Source organism: Sapajus apella, unplaced genomic scaffold (assembly GCF_009761245.1).
Source record: "Sapajus apella isolate SASKATOON/1434 unplaced genomic scaffold, GSC_monkey_1.0 scaffold95, whole genome shotgun sequence".
In the NCBI taxonomy this organism is placed as follows: Eukaryota; Metazoa; Chordata; class Mammalia; order Primates; family Cebidae; genus Sapajus; species Sapajus apella.
Genome location: NW_022437035.1, coordinates 4,537,819 through 4,562,894, shown reverse-complemented (window position 1 = coordinate 4,562,894; position 25,076 = coordinate 4,537,819). Strand labels below are relative to the sequence as shown.

The following is a 25,076-nucleotide window of genomic DNA, read 5'->3' as shown; positions in this document are numbered from 1 at the left end:
CCAGCAGACGAGGAGCAATTTTCAGTTGAATTTGTGAAAACTATTAAATTCAGTCATATGACAACTTTTCAGCTGTGTTCTTTGTACTTCCTGAAATACTGCTTCCATGAAACAGCTGGTTTGCCTGAGACATTGCAACACAATTCTATATTTATGGAAAATTCTCAAGTTCATTTTTATTGTTTCTTGTAATTTTTAAGTCTTGCAGACATCTAAAACTCTAATTTGTAGCACCTCTACAGTGTCTGTTTTGTGGATATGTCCACTAGGGAGCCTGCAGCCGGTGGCTTGCCTCATGGGCCAAACCAGATGCCTCTTCTCATGAGTGCAGGACACCTGGACAGTGCTTTTCGAATGCTCTGAGTTAGGTCTGCAGCCTCTGGCAATGAAGGACTAGCTTATCTGGAAACCACCCTACTGCTCCCTCTCTCCTGGCTTTCTGAGGGGAGGAGGCTGTGGGGCCTGTGGATCAGCAGCAGCCTGCTTCAGTGCAATAAGACTCTCACAGATGGAGCCTGGTCTGAGTCTTTTGAACAAGCTCTCCAGGTGCTGCGGAGGGGGACACCTCTGGTTAAAGCCAGTGGTCTCACCCAGCCTTTCTTCTTCTTGCAAATGAAGAAAGGGAGCTTGGATCAAGTTGGTGACTTGCCTGGGACCAGTCCCTGACAAACTATAGGTTCCAGGAGAGCTGGATGGTGAGTCAGTTCCTAAAAGCCAGAAGCAGATAGAAACTGGGGCAGGACAGATACCTTGTCTATCCAGTGGGCTTTTAACTCTTCATTGTTGAACCTCAGAGTCCTGCATGGTGAGGATACAGCAGGAAAAAGCAAAGTCCCTGTTCTCAGAGAACATTCCTTCTAAGTAGGAGTTGTCTCAATGAATTTCACTTTTGACTCAGATCTCGACCTAGCAGGGACATCTGTATTGAAGAATTAATGTGGTTAGCTTATTGAAGGTTTAAGCAATCAGTATCCTTCTGGTTTTTTCCCACGAACCATCTTCTTTAATATGTTTTTCCATTCTGTGAGGTGTTTAAAAATGTGAATTATTTACAAATATTTTTGTTATCCAAAGCATCATTTAAACTTAAAATGATGTTTCTAAGTTTTCTGAGTTATGAGCATTTTGAGATGTATATGACCTTGAACCTGAGTGCTACTTTTCTTACCCTCTCAACAGCCTCAGTTCCTTTTCAAAAGTCTGAAATTGCACAGGGCCAACATGATCAGAGGCAGCTTCCATCTACCCTGAATTAGATTAGAAGAAGGAAGTCCTTCCTTTGTATATGCAGTTGTACGGTGGGAGCCTTCATGCTGTCTCTGCACAAGCTAGATTCTAGGTGCAGAGAGCAGGATAATGAGGGCAAAGCAATGCTGAGAACTGCATAGTGACCAATGCAATAAATGGTTGCCTTCAGATTTGACTGTTACAAAGCCCTGGAGGTTGCTGGTGTCCTGAAACCCAGAAGCTTGCTGTGGGTAAGTGACCCAAACTGCAGGTGCCTATCTGAAGGCTATTAAAATGAGGATGGTCTCATTTAAGGCTTTTGCCTCATAATAGCACTTGTTTTGCAACCCCGCTGAGGCACATCAAAGTCTTAGACTGAAAGGGAAAACAGATTAAACATGAAATGTGTCAGTAGCATCAGTAACAGAAGGCAGGGTCAGGCTGTGTTCATATTCTGCTTTCAGGAGAACATCGTGTGTTTCTTCTGTTGACACTCATTGGATGCTATGCACATGAGAAAGGAAAAGTATTCTTTTTCCTTCTGTATTTAACTGTCAGGAAGCGCTTTGCCAGCGAAGAATCAGGTTAGATAAATTTATCAGCCAGGAGTTTTCATTTGCAAAGCTATGGATTTCAAATCTAGGAGGGTGACCAGGTTAGGTTTCACTTGTTTTAGTGTTTCTGTCTGCCCTGCAAACCTGTCTCCTGCTGATAGCCATCACCTGAGCTCTTGCCGAGGCAACCTGGAATGTCCTGGAAATGTTGCTACCAGCACAGAATTTGAAGAGAATGCTTATTCTACCTGGGCTGATTCAGCTCTTGTCCTCATTTTATCTAGCTATGTTGTTAGTTAGTTTGTTTGTTTTTTAAAGAGATAGGTCTCACTAAGTTACCCGGGCTAGATTCTTACTGCTGGGCTTAAACAGTCCTCCAGCCTCAGCTTCCTGAATAACTCTGGTTAACATTTTTTTATAGACACTTGAAGCAAAATTGGGTGGGAGCAGTGGCTCAGTCCTGTAATCCCAGCACTTTAGGAGGCCAGGGTGGGTGGATCACTTCAGCCCAGGAGCTGGAGACCAGTGTGGGCAACATAGTGAAACCCTGTCACGACCAAAAAATACAAAAGCCAGCCAGGTGTGGTGGCCTGTGCCCATAGTCCCAGCTACTCTGGAGGCTGACTGAGGTGGATCATCTGAGCCTGGGGAGGTCAAAGCTGCAATGAGCTGCCACTGCACTCCAGCCTGGGCAACAGAGTGAGACTCTGTCTCAAAACAAACAAAAACAGAAAAGTAAAATGACCCTCCAGGACTCCTTAAGATAGTGAAGTTATCTGTCTTCTCTGGTTCCTTAAATTTCTCTGTCTGGTTTCAGGTTTAAGGTTAGCTGAGCAACTGGGCCGAAGAGAAGATGAGGCAAAAATTCGCCATGGCCTTGGCCTCTCCCTTTGGGCTAGTGGAAACTTGGAGGAGGCCCAACACCAGGTAAGCAGAACCCCTGACTGAAGTGGATTTTTTGTTTCTGGCAACATGGAAGACCTTAGGATTACTTTCCTAGTAGTGATGGCATTTACCAGAGGCACTGACTTCTACCCTTGGGCTGATGTGTATGATTTCCAGCCTGTACCAGCCCAGAACTATTGAACAATCAGTAAAGATTTTTGCTCACTCGTGTGATAGATTTATCAATAATTTCTTAGGAATTCTTGTATTAAGTGCTATTGCTCCCCATTAAACATTAATATAATAATAAAATTATATTCGTTTCATGACAGAAGTAAAAGAATTCATAATTATTAGATTTAATGTCCCTAGATATATTAATAGATATAACTTCTCTCTCTCCCTGTTTTAAAAAAAGGCCATGTTTCTGCATATGTGCAAGTAGTTGAAGGAAAATCCCTTGTCATGCTGGCCCTGGAGAGTAGAAAGATCCCTGGAGTTATGGTCTCCTCTGTTAGGTTGGAGGGGTAGTGAGATGGCTGCATCTAAAATCACATGCTCATCCAGATAGCGACCATGTGAGTGGTGACTGCAGAGGACACTGTGCTAGGCAGAGGGGGACCAAGGATAAGTCTTCTATCAATAGGTGCTCACAAGAGTTGAAGACACGTGACTGAATTTGCACCATAGCATTCTAGAATCTTAGGTTTTACCGTACTTGTAAAATGATTAAAGGTGACGTAAAAGATTGATTTTCTAATTTCCTGGTTATAAAAAGTGAAACCTGTGTTGATATTTTGATTTGAAATTTTGAAAGTATTTATTATACCTCAATGGATTTAATCCTTAAAATAACCCTGTGAGGTAGAAACGTCCCTCTTTATAGAGAGGAAGAAATTGAGCCTCTGAGTCTTGCCAAAGGTCACACAGCGAGTTAGTGGCAGAGTTAGGAACACATTCTCTTACCACTCTCTGGGTCTATGTCTCTTAGTCTTAAAATTCTGTACTTGATCTTAGCCAAAAGGCCAAGAAAGAAGTAGTCTTAGAATTCTGATGATTTTTAAGTTTGGATAAATTTAAAATTTGATACTGAGTTTCCAGCATATAAATATCAGAGTCATCTTAGACAGTGTGGCATAAGGGGGAAAAATAAAACATCAGAGTCAGAAAAGTCTGTGGCCTCACTGATGGAGAAGCCTGTTAGAGCAGCAGGACAGTGTCTCCGTAGGAATGGCAACTGTCTGGTCCTCAGAGTGTCCATGTGAGTGGGCATGGCTCCTTGAGGAGCTTACCCAGTGGTGATCCGACCCTGAGGCCGGGAACCATCTGCAAAGAGCTATTGCCCTCCAGAGAATGTGGCGCTCTCTTCCTCTTAGCCTCATCCATTTCCAGCATGCCTCCATCACACCTGTTCCCACTCGCATCCTTCCTCACCATGAGGCGTGACGGTGGTGAATTGTGGTTGCTTGATGACAAGAGGAGAGGCTTTTTGTTTTAATAAAAATCAGCAGTTGGTTGGATTAATAGCTGTTTTAATATCTTTAAGACCATAAGTCTATAATGTCTTTTAGATCCCGTTATGCATCAAAAATGGATTATATAAACTGTAATTTACTGGGTATGATCTGATGTCTTTTCAGGTCCACAAAGACCTACCTGGTGTCAGGTTCTAATGAGGGAAGTCAGTGGGCAAGTGGCAGGTAGCTGGAAAAACACTCAAGGAATCATAGCCAGTTTCAACATGGCTCTACTGTCTCTCTGGGCGTGAGTGAGCCCAGGTGCGAGCTGTGGGTACAAGCCATATATACAACATTAGCAGGGTAATTATACCTTTTACAGACAATAGTGGCTCTGAGCTAAGCACGAGCTCACATGGGTAAGCCTCACATGGCATGGTTACATAATGAGTGAAGTTGTGCACCTGTGCTCCAAACGCCCAGAGTCACGCTGGACTGGATGTCTGCCTCGGCCCATTCTTGACCACAGCACATCCATTTTCCTTATACCTGGACATAAGATTCTTCCTTTCAAATATTTAAAAAAATACTTAGGTTGTGCACAGAGACGTGAGCAACAGTTGTCTCTAGTCTGTAAACAGCTGGACATTGGTTTCTGGAGAATGAATGATGGTCTTCCTCCTTGCAGCTTTATAGGGCATCAGCCTTGTTTGAAACGATCCGACACGAGGCACAGCTGAGCACGGACTACAAACTCTCCCTCTTTGACCTACAGACATCATCCTACCAGGCCTTGCAGCGGGTGCTCGTCAGCCTAGGTGAGAACAGCTGGGGTTATTCCTTGCTTATGTGTGTGCTGGTGCGCACAGATGTGTGTCCAAGTTGTTTAGTGACAGGTGTGATGAAATGATTTTTTTTTGACAACAGACTGTGGAGCCACAACTATAACCAGTCATTGAACATTCATTCATTTATTCAACGAAGATTAGTAGAGCTCTGACCACGTGCTGAGTGCCTGCCCTGGGGATTATAGTCAAGAAGGCCTGGTTCCTGACCATAAGAAGCTCTTAGCCTGTGGAAAGGCTTTAGTCAGTGAGTCCAGTACAGTGCTGATTGGCATTAAGATAAACTCCAATGCTGTGGAAACAAAGTCTCTTTAAAAAAAAAAAAAATAGTGATGAGGTCTCACTATGTTGCCTAGGCTGATCTCGAACTCCTGGGCTCAGTCAGTTCTCCCGCCTTGGCCTCCACAAAGTGCTGGGATTACAGGTATGAACCATCACACTCAGCCTGAAACAAAGTCGTTTGCCTGGTTCAACAAAGTCTCTTATCTTTGGGTCCAGGAGGCAGAGAAAGTGTCCTTGAGACAGGGATGCTTGAACCAGGTGTGCCCTCCCCAGGTTCCCTCTCACCACTAGCACATGGCTCAAGCATCTGACTAAGGGAAGTACCTGAGAAGACACCTGCCTTTTCTCTCTTTCCTCAGCCACACATCTTTCAAGGTTGCTGTTTAATAAATGTTTTTACCACCTGGGTCTGCCTCCTAGGCTGTGGCACAGTCAGTGATGATTCTCCCAAGCCTGTGTGCCCCATCACACTGGGGCAGCATGCATCCTTTTTCACCTGAGCCTTAACTAGTCAGCCAGTCCCTTCCAGCTCCCCTGTCTGTCATTTACCTCTTCCCAGGAGATATTTATTGCAACTATCAAAGGCTTTGAATTTGGATGTTGAGGCCTTTTTGATAACCTGTCCTTTGCTGTATGTATAAGAAGTCTCAAATTTCCTTTTGAAAAATGTATCTATTAAATGTGTTCATTGCTTGGGATTACAGTTTATTATCTATTATAATCACAGTGTTAAGTCTGTCTGGCACTTTGGGACCAATTTTCCAATGTGCATAGAAATTGTCCCTGCTGTTCCAGTTAATAACTTAATAGAGTAAAAGGAGACACTTACACACACACATATAAATCTCCACTTGCTTCTGATACACAAACTGCAGGAAGCAAGGCATCCTTGAAGTGCTGTCACAGCTGCAGCATCTGGCCTGCTTCTGTCTGCTTTCTTTGGACTCTAGTTTTAGTAACTCTTCCATATTTACATGTGTGACAAAAGTAAATCCTCTGCATTTGTTCCTTCAGCATTTATAAACAATTCCTTTACATTTTTTGTGCTTTCATATTGGTGCATTAGCTTTTAAACTAGATTATAGGCCAGTTTCTTAAGGAAAGTGGGATTCAAATTTCAAGTAAAAGACAGGAAAAGCTTGAAATAGAGAAGCAATTTTAAAGAAATGGAGACCTGAGAGGTTTAAACTCTTTGCCCATGGGGATAAAGGAAAAAGTGTGTTGGATCCCAGAATGGAATGAGGTATCAGCCCCAACAACACTACTACTACCTGTTACACATGCAGTGCTTTAAGTAGGCCTACCAGACATCTTTACATGTAGTGCTTCATTTAATCTTTAAAATAGCCCTTTGAGATAGGCAGGACAAATATTGGCATCCCTCTTCTTGAGACAAGGCAAGTGAAAGGGAGAAGGGCATACCCAGGAGAGGAGCTGGCATGTGTAAAGGGACGGAGATATAATTTGGGGAGAAATGGATAAGGCTGGACAATGTTATGCATAGAGGGGCTGCATGGAGGGAGGAGAGAGAGAGAGTCAGAGGATGCATAGACATTTTGGGATGCTGAGGTGGGCAGATCACCTGAGGTCAGGAGTTTGAGACCAGCCTGGCCAACATGGCAAAGCCCCGTCTCTACTAAAAATACAAAAATTAGCCAGGCACTGTGGCACATGCCTGTAGTCCCAGCTGCTTGGGAGACTGAGGCAGGAGAATTGCTTGAACCCAGGGCAGGGGTAGAGGCTGCAGTGAGCTGAGATTGTGCCACTATACTCTAACCTGGGCGACAGAGTGAGACCCCACCTCAAAAAAAAAAAAATGTAAAGAGCCAAGTGACACCAATAAACCTGGTGTCAGAAGCCAGGCAGGAAGTGCAAAAAAAAAAAAAAAAAAAAAGCTAGGTTAGGGAACAACTCAGGAGGTAGAACAGAGAAGGGCAGGACTAAAGACAAGTGGACTGAATTAGATTAGCTCTTTTGTGGCACTGGCTGCAAGACAGGTGAAGACTCAATGGTTTAGGGTAGTGTGGAATCAGTCATGTAGGACACTGCACCCACCATCTGAGGCAGGGAATTGAATCTGAAGCAGTGTGATTGAGATTCTGTCACATGTTGGAGAGCAAAGGCAGTGAGGTTTCTTCCCAGGATTTGATGACCGTCCCTGATAGGCCTCTATTAAGTAAGCACACTCGCTATGGACTCCTCAGCATATCTCTTTGTCTCCTAGGCCATCATGATGAAGCCCTGGCCGTGGCGGAAAGGGGACGGACAAGGGCATTTGCTGATCTTCTGGTGGAACGACAAACAGGACAACAGGACTCCGACCCCTACTCCCCAGTCACTATTGATCAGATCTTAGAGATGGTTAATGGCCAGAGGGGACTGGTGCTTTACTATTCCCTGGCCGCAGGCTATCTGTATAGCTGGCTGCTTGCTCCTGGGGCAGGTAAGATCTCTTTCTGTGGGAACAGGGCAATTAGAAGACTAGACCTGTGAAAGTCTAATGAATAGAGATGGAAGAACTGCATTATCATAGATCTTACTAAGGAACTGATGTCAGATTTTAGCAAAACCTCAGCCGTGGTAGATACGCCATGGTGGGGCATTCAATTAATAAGACAGCTCAGCTTTCTCATTCCCCCAAGAAATTGCTGCTCCTCACTGTTGAATGTGGAAGCATTTATCAAGGAGGACTAAGAGCAGAAGAATTAATTTCACTAGCAGCCCTATGTGTAGGCAGCTGTTGTTCATTAGCGAATAAAGCGATGACTGCAAGTCCTAACAAATTCTTTCTAGACATGGTTTAATAATTGTGACCCTTTGTCATGGCAAAGTTAAAGAGACTAAAATGATAATGGCAACTCTATCACAGGTTATAAATAAGTCTTATGCTTGAAATTTCTGAGTTTAACAGAACCCATTTTTAACCAGTTCTGCTGTAAATCTATTTCAGAAGTAAAAATCTCCTTTGATTAAATCAGCATTAAATGTTCAGGCTGTAACAGTTTCACTAAATACAGAAACACTGATTAGCTGTTAGGGCCATATTTTTTTTGCATAATAAAATGCTGATGGCTTTACCATGTTGGAGGCACACCAGATCCAATTAGAGTTTATTGACTGGGGAAGTGGATCTTATAATTGGGAATCTTAAAGAATGGACTTTTTGAATATCTATAAGCCAGTTTCAAAAACTTTTACTGCCAGTGAGAATTGACAAGATTTTCTTGATTGTGTTTCTATCCCTTTGATTTAAAAAAAAAAAAAAGATGGCTGGATGACAGCTCCCAGATGCTTTTAGGCAATGAGCATTTATGCCTATGCATTCTATGCCTCGGCATTGTTTTTAATAATCTTTTACCTTTAGTTCCATGTCCTTTATGGGCTTTCCACAAAGACTGTTCTTACAGCTGACCTTTTTAATGCTGAAGGTTTTAAATTGTGATTTTTACAGTGACTTGGTTAGTAAATGTTGGTCACAGTGGAATCTTTGTGGATCCCAGCTCCCAGAGTGGCACTGATACTCGTGCGGACACAGTTGATGACTGGGAGGTATCAAGCTCCTTCTCTCTGTGGTTGTTACATCTTGGGGACATGATTTGACAGGTGGTATATCCGAATCCCTGTAATAATGAGGCTCCTCTTGTTTCTTTTCCATTCCTTTTTGCTCTTAATGAGGCTCTGAAGCTTTCACTGGGGGCCCTAATCCAATCAGAGAGAATCGGCGTTTTCCAGAGCTGACACCCCTCATTACCATTTGAGAATATATCCTATTTATTGCCAGAAAACCACTGTGGACTGCCTCACTTTTATGCATCCATCATTTTTTGCTTCTTTAATTCATTAATGACCATTGACCAGTTAGTCTTATTTAAAAATGGTTTAAAATGTTTTTATCTGGCTTTTATATTGTATGTTTATTATAATTTGCTTTTGTGAAATGAAAACTCTGTTAGAACACAATTTCCACTTGGCCAATTATATTTTTCTTCGGGATTTTAGTTTCTATAAAGGATATGTCTTGGCATGTTCATGCACTATTCCTGAAAGGAGACTTTCCCTAGCTGGTGCTTCTAGGAAGCATCTGTTTTGAAACACATATGAAGTAGTCATAATTCCAGGAGTTTCTGAAAATATCATCAAATGCAAAAGCTGTATCTTGAATTCCTTGGTTTCAAGCACCATACCTAATGGTAAGAGCTGTAAAAAGGGTACTGACCAAAATAGAGAAAGCCCTCTTGAGACCTTCGATTTCAGGATTTTTTTCACAGGATTTGCAGGATGAAGTCACATACCATTGGCATTCCTGTCCCCTGCCCTCAGCTTCTCCCTTCCCTAGCCCTATTGTGTATAATGTCAGCTATGCCTGTTTTGCTTCAGGAATTCTGAAGTTTCATGAACACTACCTGGGTGAGAACACAGTGGAAAACTCAAGTGACTTCCAGGCCAGCAGCAGTGCAACCCTTCCAACAGCAACCGGCTCAGCCCTGGAGCAGCACATTGCCAGTGTCCGGGAGGCCCTGGGGGTGGAGTCTCACTACTCAAGGTAGGTAGTAAAACATTCCCAAGCCCATTTTCAGATAAATCTCAGGGCATTATTTTTTGTAAACATCCTATTTGAGGTAATAGAATACATCGTTTGGAATTCACATGGCTTTGCTCAGTCTTCACAGCTGCTGCGCAGAAACAAATGTGTGTCTCTGGAGTGTAAGCCCCTTAGTGGTCTGTCTTTATTCTTTTTGGTGATTTTCCATCAGGTGGGGAAGGGCCTCATCAGACATGCCCATTCTCTAAGCAGGATTTGTAAACTGTTTAAACATAAACGTGACTTTGAAGTTAACATACCAGCCAATTAAAATAGATTATTTTGGTCATAAACAGATTGTAAATGAGTTTGTTTGTACTATAGCTGAACACCTAGTTGAGATCGTAATTAGCACCAGTGGCAGGATATGTGCACAGATCTGTGTGCAGAGGGGCGAGGTGAGAGGTGCTGAACTCTCAAATATGAAGAATAGATAAGGGAACTGCTTTTTGCAAAGATTGTAAAAGGTATAAGCTTATGAAAACATTTTATAATGTTTGACTATTTTACATATGAAAAATAATTTCTATAAGCACCCTGCTTCTAGGGAAAATCAAAGGAAGAAAGTACCGTAGAGCTGGGTTGTAACTAGATTTCCCAGGCATCTCTGTTCTCCATCCAGTGATTACCAAGGGTCCAGAAGATCTGTGTGTCAGAGAATCTGCTCTGTTCGCTTGTATCAGGTCACAAGAATCTCTGCTCATCTCCTGAATGATTTTCATTTGTAATCATGAAAAGTCCTTAGGTAATTCTATGATTTATTTAGAGATGATTCACCCAGATTCCCAAGTATGTGGTGGTTTCTGCCAGCAGCTGGACTGATCTTTGGGGTGCTTATGAAGTTGGGGAAGAAAGAGTTCTTAGGTGAAAAATAATTATTGAATAATGTAATGTCAGTATTAGAAATGGCTATAGTAGTCATCTAGTCCAGCCCCTTTATTTAACAGAAGTTAACACTGAAAGAGGACCTGCTGACAGCCAAGTTAGTGTCAGAGCCAGGATCAAAACAGTCTAGATCTCACCCAGACTTTCAGGCCAGCACTTGTTCTGTTTTTAATTTTCAAAATTAATATCATATTTTGAGAAAATAGCCAAATATGAGAATTTCATTTCTAGCTTCTGTTCTTATGAAGAAGGAACAGGCTTTAGCCACATGCAGACATGCTTATCTTATTTCTCCTGTGACTGCCGTGCATCCTGGAGCATCTCCGTCCTTAATGACCCAGGCAACAGTTTGGCAATTACAGGGGTTGACAGTGTGGTAACTCCCAAGAACTTAGAAATAAGGCTGCCCTCTAAGACTGAAAATTATAAATGGCCCTAATAAACTAGGTTAGATGTTAGACCAGAGGTATACAAAGCTGCTTCAGCAAACAGAAACTTAGGCCAGTGTGATTAGACTATAACCTGACCAAAGGTATTGCATGCCCAAAGTGAGAGTTAGAGGGGCATGGTTGGCCAGCAATAGAAACCCAAAAATAGGAGAGCAAGCGTGGAAGACTTTGGCAGTGTCCATCTCTAACACCATCAAAGGGAGAGAGAATCTTGGTTTAGGGACACAAAGTCTCATCGAAAAGGCTGACCCCATGGTGGACATGCAGTCGCCATGCTCTCTTAGTCCCCCAACTGTCCCTCCTTCCACAAGTATTTGAGTGTTCTCTCTGTATAAGGTACTATGCTAGATATTAGAGATCCTGATGAACAAGGCTGACATAACTCCTGCTGTCCCAGAACTGAGGGCAGGCTCTGAAGTGTGGCCTTCTAAGTTTGAAAACCTGATTGATGTTGCTAACATGCCCAAAGAGGGTTTGCCCCTTGGGAACAAACTTTGATTAACCAAGCTCAAAGAAAGTTGTACAAACTAGAATGACAGGTATTATATACATTCTGTATCTGCAAGTATATTTACATGAGAAACCAGATGATTAGAAAGACTGACAAGAAGCATGGGAACTGAACAAGGGAGGACAGGAAGACCATCTGAGAGGTCTTCTCCACCAAGGGCTGCTGAAGGACTTTGTGCATACTGCCTGGGGTAGCCTTTGACAGTTTAATTCCCCTCATCCTCTGAGCTCAGTTCAAATATCCCCTCCTTAAGGAAGCCTCTACAATTCCCAACATAGGTTTCCCTACCCCTTATGCCCATTTATACATTCTCATTATACCTGACATTTTCATTTAAGCACTTAATGAAATTTTAATTAAAATATTTTATATACTCTGTTGTTTACTCTTTTTCAGTTCTGTGAGAGCAGGGGCTATGTCTGCCTTATTCATCAGGAACCCTAATCTCTAGCATGGTACTTTATAGAGTGAGCACTCAAATACCTGACTGTGTGTCCACTATGGGGTCAGCGTGCCAATGGGGCTTTGTGTCCCAAAGCCAAGATTCTCCCTCCTTTTGATAGTGTTAGAAATGGGTACTGCCAGAGTCTGCCCTTCCAGCTTTTGTGTGTATGTGTGTGTTTCTGTTGCTGGCCACCAAAATTATAAAGGTACTTAGGTGTACCACACCTGCCACTTGAAACCTCTGCATACGTGAAGGTGGCCTCTCCCGTATGGCAATGTGGGGGCCACATCCAAGTTATTTCAGTCTAAACCAAACATTCATAAGGCTCAGCCTGCACGAAAATATAGATTTCTCTTAATACAGATTTCCAAACACCTAGATTAAAATTCACCAGAAGAAAGAAGAGGATTACTCTTGGTCTCACTCTTCTATCCCCTACTCCTCATTGAATGCAATGGTTGAACTTTAAACACTTATGTCTAAGCAGTTCTTTCTATGATACTGGAGTTTGAGTACTTCTGTTTCCAGGTGACTTTTGAATTGAAAAATGTCTTTTGTTCATCTCTTCAGCAACGGTAGAGAGAGAAGAGAGATTGCAACTTGCTTGTGTTTCCCATGTTAACCATTTCCCCTCTGCTCTATACAGAAAGCTAATAAGTTCTAATGAGTCCTTAGGCTCTCTAGCAGGTTATGTGGCTTGACACTCAGCATCACTTTGTTGGGCTTCCTTCAGTAGCCTAGATCTTCCCCTTAGACTGCTAGAAATAAGGTTTTTCCTGTTGCTTTGGAGTAGTCTTATTAGAGATTTGTTTGTATTTTATGAGCTTAAACTCATAGTTGATGATTTTATTAAAACTAAACACTTTATTGGCATAGTTTGAATTTACTGGAATGGAGTGTTTGTGAGAGTGGTTCCTGTCTCATAGTTTCATGAAAACAGAAACTTCCATTGATGTATTTTTTTTTAATCTATAAAGTTAGTAAATACTTTTTAAAACTATAATGCTCAGTGAGAATAAAGATGCAGTGAATGAGCAGGCTCATGTCCTAGGGATATACCTTGATTTAGCAATTCCAAAAACAATTTGCCAATAATATCAAAATTCTTTTTAGATGTTTGTGCCCTTTGATCTCAAAATTTTTTATTTCAGAAATGGAGCAAAGATCTGTACATACTAGTACCTGTCCTAGGTTTATATATCGTAGAAGACATTGAAAACAATGTAAATATAAAATAATAATTGAATTATAAATTATTTTATATCTATTCAGTATATTATGTTGCAATTAAAATTATGTTTACAAAGAATTTTTAATCTAATAGCCAAATGTTTAGTCACATAGATGAAATATTAATTGAAAAAATAGGATATAGAATTACTATATATAGCATAATTTAAATTTTATAATATATACAACAATGGATATGAAAAAAATTCTTGGAAGAATAGGTCATATTTTAGTGGTGATTATAAATGGATGGTGGAATTATGGCTTCTTATTTTATTTTTACTTTTCCTTATTTTTAATTTTTTTAATAATTAGGCATATATTACTTTTAAATGAGGAATAAATAGCCATGAATAAACAATTCTGTCATTCAAAAGGGGGAAAAAGCCTTTTTGTAATTTTACTTTACAGACAATAAAACCCAAATATCAGAGCCTGTCACCATGATCTAGTTCTAGGAAGGTATTCTGGGTTTATTTTCCATTCTTGTCTCTTGGTGAATACTGTATTTCAGCCAACCACTATGCCATCTTCTCTGCTCTCTAAATGTACTCTGTAATTTCTCTCTCTCTACTCTAGCTCAGGGGTATCTGAGCTCTGGATCTGCATGTGTAGCTGTCAGTAAACATCTGTTTCTGGATATCTTCCGGGCATCTCTAGTCTAAAACACCTAAATCCTAACTTTTGTTTTTATTTTTTTATTTTTTTTAAAGAGATGGAATCTCCCTCTGCTGCCCAGGCTGGAGTGCGGTGGCACTATCTCGGCTCACTGCAACCTACCCCTCCTGGGTTCTAGCAGTTCTCCTGCCTCAGCCTCCTGAGTAGCTGAGACTATGGGTGCATGCTACCACACCTGGCTAAATTTTTGTATTTTAGTAGAGACTGGGTTTCACCATGTTACCCAGACTGGTCTTGAACTCCTGAGCTCAGGCAATCTACCCACGCAGCCTCCCGGAGTGCTAGGATTACAGGCGTGAGCCACCATGCCCAGCCAAGACTAACTCTTTAATGTCCCCATTTCTACTTCAATCTTTATTCTGGTTCCTGCACCATCATATAACTAGTTGTTTAAGACAAAAAAGTGAATCATCACCCATTATTTTCTCTTTCCGTCATTCTAAACCATTAGTTAATCTTGCAGATTTATAGAAATATATTTCTTTAAAATAAATTTTGAACAACCTATTAAGACTGAATCATGAAGAAATAAAATATCTAAACAGATCTATAACTAGTGAGGTGATTCAGTAACCAAAAACCTCCCAATAAAGAAAAGTTTGGGACCAGATGTCTTCACTTGGGGAATTCTACCAAACATTTAAGGAAGAATTAACACCTATCCTCTTCAAATTCTTTTTAAACAGTAAGGAACATTACAAACTTATTTTATGAGGCCATAGTTTCCCTGATGCCAAAATCAGACAAAGATACCACAAATAAAACAACTACAGACCAATATTTATCATAAAAAATATTGATGGAAAAAATCTTCAAAAAATACTAGCAAACTGAATTCAATATTACGTTAAAAGGATTCCACACCATGATGATGTGGGATTTATTCTTGGAATGTAAGGATGGTCACCTATGAATATCAATCAGTATAATTCACCACATTAACAGAATGAAGGATTAAAACCATATGATTATTTGAGATGATGCAGAAAAGCATTTAACAAAATTTAACACCCTTTCATGATAAAAACCACACTGCAAGCTAGTAATAGAAGGAAATTACCTCAACATAATGAAGGCCATATGTGAAAAATCCACAGCTAACATCATACTAATGGGCAAAAATTTGAAAATATTTTAAGTAAGACCAGGAACAAGGCAAGGTTGCCTTCTTTTGTTATATCTGTTTGATATAGTACTGGAAGTGCTAGCCAGAGCCATTAGATAAGGAAAAGAAATAAATATCCAAATTGAAAAGGAAAGAGGTAAAATTGTCTCTATTCACAGATGACATGATCTTATTTATACATAGAAAACTCAAAAGATTCTACATAAAAACTATTAGAGCTAATAAACAAATTCAGTAAATCTCCAGGATACAAAATCAATGAACAAAAATTAAGTGTGTTTATTTACATTAACAAAGAACAAAAAAATTCAGAAAACAATCCCATTTACCAAAGCATCAAAAAGAACAAAATACTCAGGAATAAACTTAACCAAGGAAGGGAAAGACCCATGTGATGAAAACTACAAAAAATTCTGACAGAAATTAAAGAAGACACAAATAAATGGAAGATATCCTGTGCTCATGGACTACAAGAGTTAATATTGTCAAAAACATCCATACTATCCAAGTGATCTGCAGATTCAGTATAATCCCTGTCAAAATCCTAGTGACGGACCGGCTCAGTGGCTCACACCTGTAATCCCAGCACTTTGGAAGACTGAGCTGGGTGGGTCATCTGTAGTCAGGAGTTTGAGACCAGCCTGGCCAACATGCTTGTCTTCACTAAATATACAAAATTAGCTAAGTATAGTGGCACACGCCTGTAATCCCAGCTACTCAGGAGGCTGAGGTAGGAGAATCGCTTGAGCCCAGGAGGCAAAGGTTGCAGTGAGCCAAGATCACATCATTGCACTCCAACTTAGGTGACTCCATCTCAAAAAAAAAAAAAAAAAAAAAAAAAAAATCCTAGTGGCATATTTTACAGAAATAGAAGAAAATTCTAAAATTCATTTAGAATCTCAGAGGACCCCACATAGCTAAGGCACTCTTAAGGAAAAAAATAAAACTAGAGGCATCATACTTTCTGATTTCAAAATATTGTTACAATTAGCTGGGTGTGGTGGTGTGCACCTGTAACCCCAGCTACTTGGGTGGCTGAGGCATGAGAGTCGCTTGAACCCAGGAGGCAGAGGTTGCAGTGAGCCAAGATGGTGCCACTGCACTCCAGCCTGGCGACAGAGCGAGACTCTGTCTCAAAAAAAAAAAAAAAAGTACCTATGTATACACATATATATTATATGTATGCGTTTATGTATGTCTATATTATATATAATTACAATGTATCAGTATATATGTACATATATTGTAATTATGTATTATATATAACATGTGTAATATATAATTATAAAACTACTGTTATCAAAACAATATGTTACTGACATAAAGAGACATATAAACCAATGGAATAGAATAAATAGCTCAGAAATAAACCCTTATGTGTATGTCAAATGATCTTTGATAAGGGTACAAAGGCAACACAATGGGGGGAGAATAATTTCTTCAATAAATGGTGTTAGGAAAACTGGATATCCACATGCAAAAGGAAAAATGTTGGAACCTTACTTATACAACGTACAAAAATTAACTCAAAATGGATTAAAGACCTAAACATAAGACCTGAAAGTATAAATCTCCTGGAAGAAAATATAGAGGAAAAGCTACTTGACATTGGATTTGGCAATAATTTCTTGGTTATGATACAAAAAAGCATAAGCAGCAAAAGAAAATAGTTAAAGAGGACTACTTCAAACTTCTTAAAAACTTCTGTGCAGCAAAGGAAATAATTAACATTGCAAAAAGGCAGCCTATGAATGGGAGGAATTATCTGCAAACCATGTATTTGATAATATCCAGAATATATAAAGAACTCCTACAACTTAACCACAAGAAGTTCAATTTAAAAATGGGCAAAGGACCTAAATAGACATTTCTTCAGAGGTATGCAAATGACCGACAAGCATATGTAAAGATGTTTGACATGACTAATCATCAGCGAAATGCAAATCAAAACCATAATGAGAAATTTTTTCCCCACCGGGGTGGTCACTTTCAAAAAAATAGAAAATTACCAGTGTTGGCCACGATGTAGAGAAATTGGAACCCTTGTGCATTGTTAGTGGGAATGTAAAATAGTGCAGCTGCTACAGAAAACAGTATGGTTATTCCTCAAAAAATTAAAAATAGAATTAGTAAACAATGCAGAAATCTCATTTCTGGGTATATATGAAAGAACTGAAAGCATGATCTCAGATTCATTGCAGTACTACTCATAATACCCAGGGGTTAGGAGCAACCTAAAAATTCATCTCTGGATAAACAGATTTTAAAAATGTGTATACAATGGAATATATATGATGGACTATTACTCAGCCTTAAAAAAGAAGAAAATCGACCGGTAATGGTGGCTCACTCCTGTAATCTCAGAACTTTGAGAGGCCGAGGCAGGAGGATCAGGCTCATGAATTCCTGACTTTCCTGGGCAACACAGTGAGACTCTGTCTCCACAAAAATTTTTTTAAAAACTAGCTGGATGCAATTGTGCACCTATAGTCTCAGCTACTCGGGAGGCTGAGGTGGGAGAATCACATGAGTTTGGGAGGTTGAGGCTGTAGTGAGCCGTGCTTGTGCCACTGTACTCCAACCTAGGTGACAGGGCAAGACTGTACCCGGGGAAGAAGAGGAGGAAGAAATCCTGTCACATGCTACAGCATGGATGAAGTTTGAGGTCATTATGCTAAGTGAAATAAACACACAAAAAAGACAAATACTACATGATTTCATTTAGTAATATTTGTTTTTGTGATTGGCTTATTTCACAGTGAGGTATCTAAAGTAGCCAAGCTCTTAGAAACAGGAAGTCGAATGGTGGTCTTCAGGGATGGATAGGAGGAGTAAAGGCGAGTTGTTTAATGGACGTAGAGTTTCAGTTTTATAAGATGAAAAATTTCTCGAGTTCTGTTTCACAAGAAGATACATATAGTTAACACTACCATATATTCAGAATGGTTATGAGAGTAAACTTTGTTATGTTTTTTACCAAAATTTTAAAAAGTATTTTGAAAATACGTGTTTAATCAATCCACTTCTGTCTCCACAGCTACATGCACAGTGCAGGTCAACATCCTCTCTAACCTAAACCGCTGCTACCACTTCCTATGTGATTTCTCTTCTCCCTCCCTCTCTCATGGCTTTCTAAACCCATTAGCCAGAGTGCTCTTTCAAAGATGTATTTGGGATTCTGCTTCTTTGCCCTCCTACCCATCACAAAGCTCCCCAAACACACTTAAATTCCTTCAGTGTTTCTGATGGTCTTTAGACTCCAGCTTACTTTCCTTTTGCTGACCTGTATGCCTGTGTGATCTGGCTTTTGCACACCCTTCAACAACACCTGTAATCCTTCTTCATCTTGGCATCTCCATGTGGCCCCCTGGCCTCCTTCACCCCCTAGTTTGCACCAAGGGCTTTCCCACCTTAGAGTTCGCCACATGCTCTTCCTTCTCTCAGTGAAGTTCTGCCCATTGCTTTTGGGGTGGCTGGTTCTTTTCATCCTTCAAATTCCTACCTTCTCAGAAAAGCCTTTCAGAAGCTCCATTGTTAGTTTCATTCACCTCTGTATTCCCAGTCTCTAGGGCAGTCCTGGAACATAGTAGATGCTTAAGAAATGTTTGCATGAGCAGCTGACTGGTTCTCCAAATGAAGTGCTTCTCCCTTCTGCCTGAATGTGTTATGTAGACTATCTTTTCCTATAGATAGTCCAGTCACCCTTTGGAACTCTGTTAATATTTCACGCTACTTTCATCAGAATTATTCCCATCCTTGTTGGTCCAAATCAGGTCTTTGCTTCCCTCTGTGTACCTATTAATAGCACTTGTTTTATTCTTTCCGGTTTTGTAATTATGTAGTTTGTATGTTTTTCTAAGCAGATGGTGATGTCCTAGAGGGTAGGTGCTGTGCCCTTCTTTCTGAATTTTCACTATCACAGTGCCTGACTCATGGTTAGATATCAGTAAGTTTGAAATTTAGTCTCCAGAAAATGTGCTGTAAGCAAACTCTGTTTATGCTGGGCTAGCGTTTGTAAAATGCACTATGCCCCTAGAAACTGAGTCTCTGTGCCTTGGGGGACACCTTTATTCAATTACCCACAGCCTAACCATGGTGTTCTTGTTATTCCGCAGACTGTTTTTGCTCTCCTTAATGTATCTTGCTGCTGAAAGGAAGTAAAATGCTACAAAGGAGTTTCTGAAAATGGATTTTAAAATAAAGAAGTGCTTTTATTAAGTGTTTAATAAGAACTTCCAGTCCCTTCCTCCCAGATCAAAAGAGGCGTAGATTGAAACCACTGTATAGAACATGAACCTCCCATAAGGGAAATGTTATGAATTTCAAAACACATCTTCAGTTTTTAACTCTGATATTTAGCCAGCATCATGCAGTATGTAGATTGTTCCCTGGGCTCCCAGAACAGTGCAGTGGCACTTTAGGGAATCTAAGACTGGGTAGGGCTTTGTTCAGTAGTATGTCAGGTCTGGAAGGAGTAGTCCTGGGGGTTTTAAATAAATTGCAATTGTAGACTGCCCTTTAATGGGGTAATGTTCCTTCATTGTAAAGGAATATTAAACCTTGATAAACTATAGCTGTTATGTTTTTTTCCATTTTGGTGTTTTTTTATATTTACAAATTTTCTACAGTGAAAGTTACTTTTGTAATCAAATACATTTTCTTATTTCGAAATACTGATTAATTTAGATTACACTTGTTTGTAATGCTGATAGCTCCATGGATTCTACACTGATAAGAAGCGGCAAATATTAACAAGTCTGACAATATCAACTGTTGGAGGAGATGTCAGTTCATTTTTGAGATAGAGTCTCACACTGTTGCCCAGGCTGTAGTGTAGTGGCATGATCTCAGCTCACTGCAGTCTCCACCTCCTGGGTTCAAACAATTCTCCTGCCTTAGCCTCCCGAGTAGCTGGGACTACATGCGCCACCACACCCAGCTATTTTTTTTCTATTTTTAGTAGAGATGGGGTTTCACCATGTTGGCCAGGATGGTCTCGATTTCATGACCTTGTGATCTGCCTGCCCGGGCCTCCCAAAGTGCTGGGATTACAGGCATGAGCCACCACGACCAGACCACAAGCTATCTTTTAAATGACTTGTGGGAGAGTAAATTGGCATAACCACATCAGAAGGAGTTTGTCATTACCATCTGAAGTTGAATATTAGCTAGGTGAAGTGGCTCATACCTATAATCCCAGCACTTTAGGTGGTTGAGGTGGGAGGATCACTTGAGCCTGGGATTTTGAGGCTGCAGTGAGCTTTGATCACACCACTGCATTTCAGCCTGGGTGACAGAATGAGACCCTGTCTCAGTAAATGAATGAATCAATAAATAATGTCGCATGTGTACATACCTGTTACACTTGAGGTGTAATATCCAAGAGAGAGTCTTGTGCATGAACAAGAATCTTCAAAGCTGCACTGTAAACAATAGCAAAATTCTGGAAACAACCCACATGACATTAGTGAGGGATGAGATGAGTAAACGAGGGTGCAGTCCTAAAATGGATTATTAGGTTTCAACAACAAATGAGCCGCAGTGAACCCTAAGATATGGCTAACTTATAGAACTATAATAATAAGTGAAAAAGGAAATCCTAAAGAAAAAAGACTTAAAAAAAAAAGGAAATCCTAAAACTTTACCTACAGGATGACATCTTTTTAATAGAGTTAAAGATAAAAATAAAAATATACTTTTTGAAATACAGATAGACGCAATAAAACCTGTGTAGAAAGGAGAGCCAGGGAGTGATTGCTGAGGGATTAGGGATGGGACCTAACTCAGGCTGCGGAAGGACTCACTGGGAGGTAGCGAATGATTAGATCTTGGCTTTTGTTTTGGGTAGTGGTTTTGTGCGTGTTTAGTACATTATTTAAAATTACAAAATAAATAAATGAAAGCAGCTACATGGTGGCACACACCTGTCATCCCAGCTACTCGCAAGGCTGAGGCAGGAGGGTCACTTGAGCCCAAGAGCTTGAGGCTGCAGTGAGCTATGGTTGCACCACTGCACTCCAGCCTGGGCAACAGAATGAGACCCCATCTCTGAATGAATAAATACATGAATACATGAATATAGGCTGTGCATGATGGAAGAGTGTCACAATCCAAAGATTATATATGATTAATACAATTCCAGAGATAGTCCCTTTTACCCTCCTACCTCAGCTCCCCCAAAAGAGGGCAAAAAGCAGGGGTTTTTAAGCAAATGAATTACAAAAGCAGGATTGCAACAAGGACATCTTTAACATATTGATGTAAATGAACAGTTGATAGACTGAGTCAAATTATTTCTATCTGTTCTTTAAAGCAGTCCCATGCACTGGTGACTATGCCATTGCTGCATCATTAGCCTTGTTCAGTGTACAGTGGGTCTTTGAACATTTAAAATTATCATTACAGGTATTTCTAATTATGGTTTTTTGCTAATTGAGACTGACTCCCAGTTAATCCAAACTGGTAAGATTTTACTTCACAAGACAAATGTTTTTTTCTTACCCTCAGTCCTTTCCAGAACTCTGTGAAGAAAAAGTAGATAGAATATATTTTGACATTTATTTTGTTCCTTAAAGAGTTTCCAATTTCATTCTAAACTCGGGTACTGCCATTTTGAAAATATTTTATGAGTATGTAGTCTGTGCCAGGGCTAATGCTGAGCCTGGAGATATATGCATGAATAATAGCTGGAATTCTTGGCCTTGCAGTAGCTCACAGTGTGGAGCATGCAACAAACATGTAAATTATTAATCTACCACATGAGAAGTGCACCGATAAAGGTCTGAACAAAGAGGGCTGTGCCTCACTCTACCTACTTGGGTGGTGAGGCAGTGAAACAAGAGGCTTCCAAGGAGGTGACATTTTAGCTGGGTCCTAAAGGGTGAGGGGAGAAAAGCCATTCCAGGCAGAGGAGTTTCTCATCAGGCAAGAGCACGGAGGAAGGAAAGGGCCCAGACCCTCCAGATGCTGAATGTTGTTTGCAGGAGGAAGATAGTCTGTCCTTTGCTGCAGGGATTATAGCTTGCAACACCACAGTTCCCCAGCTTCTGCTTCCTGATGTCACTCCTTTCTTGTAAGATCCAAAGTTGGGCTCCTTCTCAAATAGGGTGGGTTTCCTAGCTGAGTCTCTGTGTTCTGTCTTGCTGTGACCTTCTCTCTGACCATGGCTGGCTTCCAAAAGGCAGCCTTATCTGTGAAGTGACTCACTTAGGCTCAGCTGTATCTGCTTGAGGAAAAAAAGTTGATACCACAGTAGGGACTAGAGCATAAAGAGAGGCAATTGCAGGAATGAGTGGGACACTCTGTGGACTCGTCTTATGCTCCTGACTCTTGAATTTCTACTCCTTCTGAAAGGCTAAGAACAAAATGAGTTCAGAAGGCTTTTGTAAGCTTCTTCGTGTAAGTCAGCAGCTTAACAAGAGGATTATAGTTGGTCATCTTGAATGACCTCTGAAATAGCCTAAATGAAATCATCTTTTATGTTTCAAATGAGCTTTTTAATTTTTATGCTATTTATTTGAGACGGAGTCTCTCTCTGTCACTGAGGCTGGAATGCAGTGGCGTGATCTTGGCCCACTGAAACCTCCACCTCCTGGGTTCAAGCAATTCTCATGCCTCAGCCTCCCAAGTAACTGGGATTATAAATGTGCACCATCATACTCACCTAATTTTTATATTTTTAGTAGAGAGGGGGTTTCCACCATGTTGACCAGGCTGGTCTCGAACTCCCAACCTCAGGTAATCTGCCTGCCTTAGCCTCCCAAAGTGCTGGGATTACAGGTGTGAGCCACTGCACCCGGGCTCATGACCTTTTTTAAAAGCAGAACTCTTGAAATTGCTAGGTGTGAGTTATCCCCATTGTACCTGGGAGGGATAATCTGGTAAATAGTAGTGTCATCCCAAAGACAAAAAACAGATCACACTGATGCAGGGAAAAGTGTCATGAGCCTGTCACTGACAAGCATGAGAGCTTGGAATTCAGAATGACCTAGTCTTTCTTGCACCAGGGCCTGACACTTCTGCACCTGTGCCATAGGGCAGGGACCTGTTAGATGCCCTGAAGACCTGGTAGAGGCACTGTTGAGCACCAGACATTTCTTCCTTTATCTCTTGTCCCAAATCCTTTATTCATGGTCCCAAAGCTTGCGATGGCATTCCTGTTAGAACAGGAGAAGGGGCAGGGTGGGACTCTGAATCTGTTGATTAATAAAGATATTCAATCTTTCCCTCTTGGTTCCATGTCAGCTGCCAGCTGGTTGTTGCCACAACCAATTCTGTAAAAATTATGTGAACTTATCAAATCTCAATATCCCTGACTTTGTACATCTTGCACTTTACCCTGGGGCAAGATAAAAAATTCCCCAGTCTTTTTTTTTTTTTTTGGTTGATTTTGTAAAACTTTATGTAACAATCAATATTTAAGATATTTAATGTGTAACTTTTGACTTCTCTGGCTTTAAGAAAATAACCCCAGTATATAGTCACCAAGTTCCTCTTTGAACTGGTTGAAACAGGCTTTGTTTTTCATCTTGCTTGTCCTTTTATGATTTGAGCTCAGTAATAAGGAGACCCAGAGGGTACCATCCCTGAAGGAGCTTATTTAATTGTGTCAGACCCACAACTCACACAGTACTGGTCAGGTTTTCCTCCAATAATGCCATTTAGCAACCCAGAGACATTTAACCACAAGCATGTATTTCGTATTCTGGGTCTGTGGGTAAACTGGGGTGGTTCTGTGTTTTATACTGCCTGTTGAATTTAAGTCAGCTCCTTCTGTGTCCACAAGTCGAGATGGTAAAAGTTTAGATTGCAAGAGACAAAGCAAAATAAAGAGAGACATTTCAAGCCTCTGCTTCCCTCTTGTCCATTGACATTTCATTGGCTAAAGCAAATCACACATCCAGCCCAACATCAGTAAGGCAGAGAATATATTCCTCCAACAGCAGTGGATATATGCTGAACAATAATCCAGTTTCCCACTCACACCCACTGTCTACAGAGACCTGGAGAAAGAGAAGGATGATCTTCTCCCAGGCTTCACGCTCCTTGTTCCCTACAGCATGTGATGGCTGACCTTTTTTTTTTTTTTTGCTTATATCTTTCTTTCCTTAACACAGCACACACCTCTGTGTGGGTGAGCATCTGCAGGCAGTCCTTCATCTTCTGCCGTGGCTTCTCATCTCAACTATGGCCGCTCTTGATTAATGGACATTCCTTTAGAAACTTGATCTATCCCAAGGACACAGATATGTGTGCCTGGCTCAGGGTCTCCCTTGCTTTCTAAGCTTGGCTTTCCCCTGGAATTCACCTCAAACTCAGCCTATTCAAAATCAGACCTTTTTTCATGCAGGTCCTCAATCAAGTGCATATTTATTCCCATTTATTTGAAAGCCTCCATCCTTCCCTCTCAATTTCCTTAGTTTTGAGGTTTTGCATGATTTGTTCTTACATCTTTCTTTCATTTATTGCTGTTTATTTAATCAGTTACTAACCTCTGTTTGATCTTACTCATTTGCTTCTAGAATTACCCCTTCTTTTCTCCCACACCAGGCTGGGCTCTTACGGTAGCATGCCCACAGGACTAGCCTGACTGCCTCCTGTCTTCTCCTCCATCAATGCTTTTGGCTCTCTGCTACTTGAGGCATTTTCTTTTTTTCTTTCTGCCTTTCTTTCTCTCTCTCTCTCTCTCTCTCTCTTTCTTTCCTTTCTTTCTTTTTCTTTTTTTGAGACAGAGTCTTATTCTATTGGCCAGGCTGGAGTACAGTGGCATAATCTCAGTTCACTGCAATCTCCACCTCCTGGGTTCAAGCAATTCTCCTGCCTCAGCCTCCCAAGTAGCTGGGACTACAGGCGCACACCACCACGCCCGGCTAATTTGTTTGTGTTTTTTGTATTTTTAGTAGAGACAGGGTTTCACCATG

At 40.7% G+C, this 25,076-nt stretch overlaps 1 protein-coding gene and 1 long non-coding RNA gene across 4 annotated transcripts in view; one reads left to right on the top strand and one right to left on the bottom strand.

The window, feature by feature from the left end:
• TTC28 (tetratricopeptide repeat domain 28) overlaps positions 1 to 25,076 on the top strand; it is a 669,357-nt gene that overhangs the window by 565,121 nt on the left and 79,160 nt on the right. For all 3 annotated transcript variants that reach the window (XM_032256524.1, XM_032256522.1, XM_032256525.1), the window contains 4 exons: positions 2,599 to 2,708; positions 4,812 to 4,941; positions 7,475 to 7,693; positions 9,628 to 9,793. In XM_032256524.1, the coding sequence (XP_032112415.1) occupies positions 2,599 to 2,708; positions 4,812 to 4,941; positions 7,475 to 7,693; positions 9,628 to 9,793 (625 nt within the window). The remainder of the gene's footprint in view (positions 1 to 2,598; positions 2,709 to 4,811; positions 4,942 to 7,474; positions 7,694 to 9,627; positions 9,794 to 25,076) is intronic.
• Positions 5,074 to 22,497, bottom strand: LOC116535473. Its single transcript, XR_004262217.1, has 4 exons — positions 21,972 to 22,497; positions 20,513 to 20,599; positions 10,403 to 10,539; positions 5,074 to 5,195 (listed from the first exon to the last, which is right to left on the bottom strand). It is a non-coding gene; the product is annotated as an uncharacterized LOC116535473 (long non-coding RNA).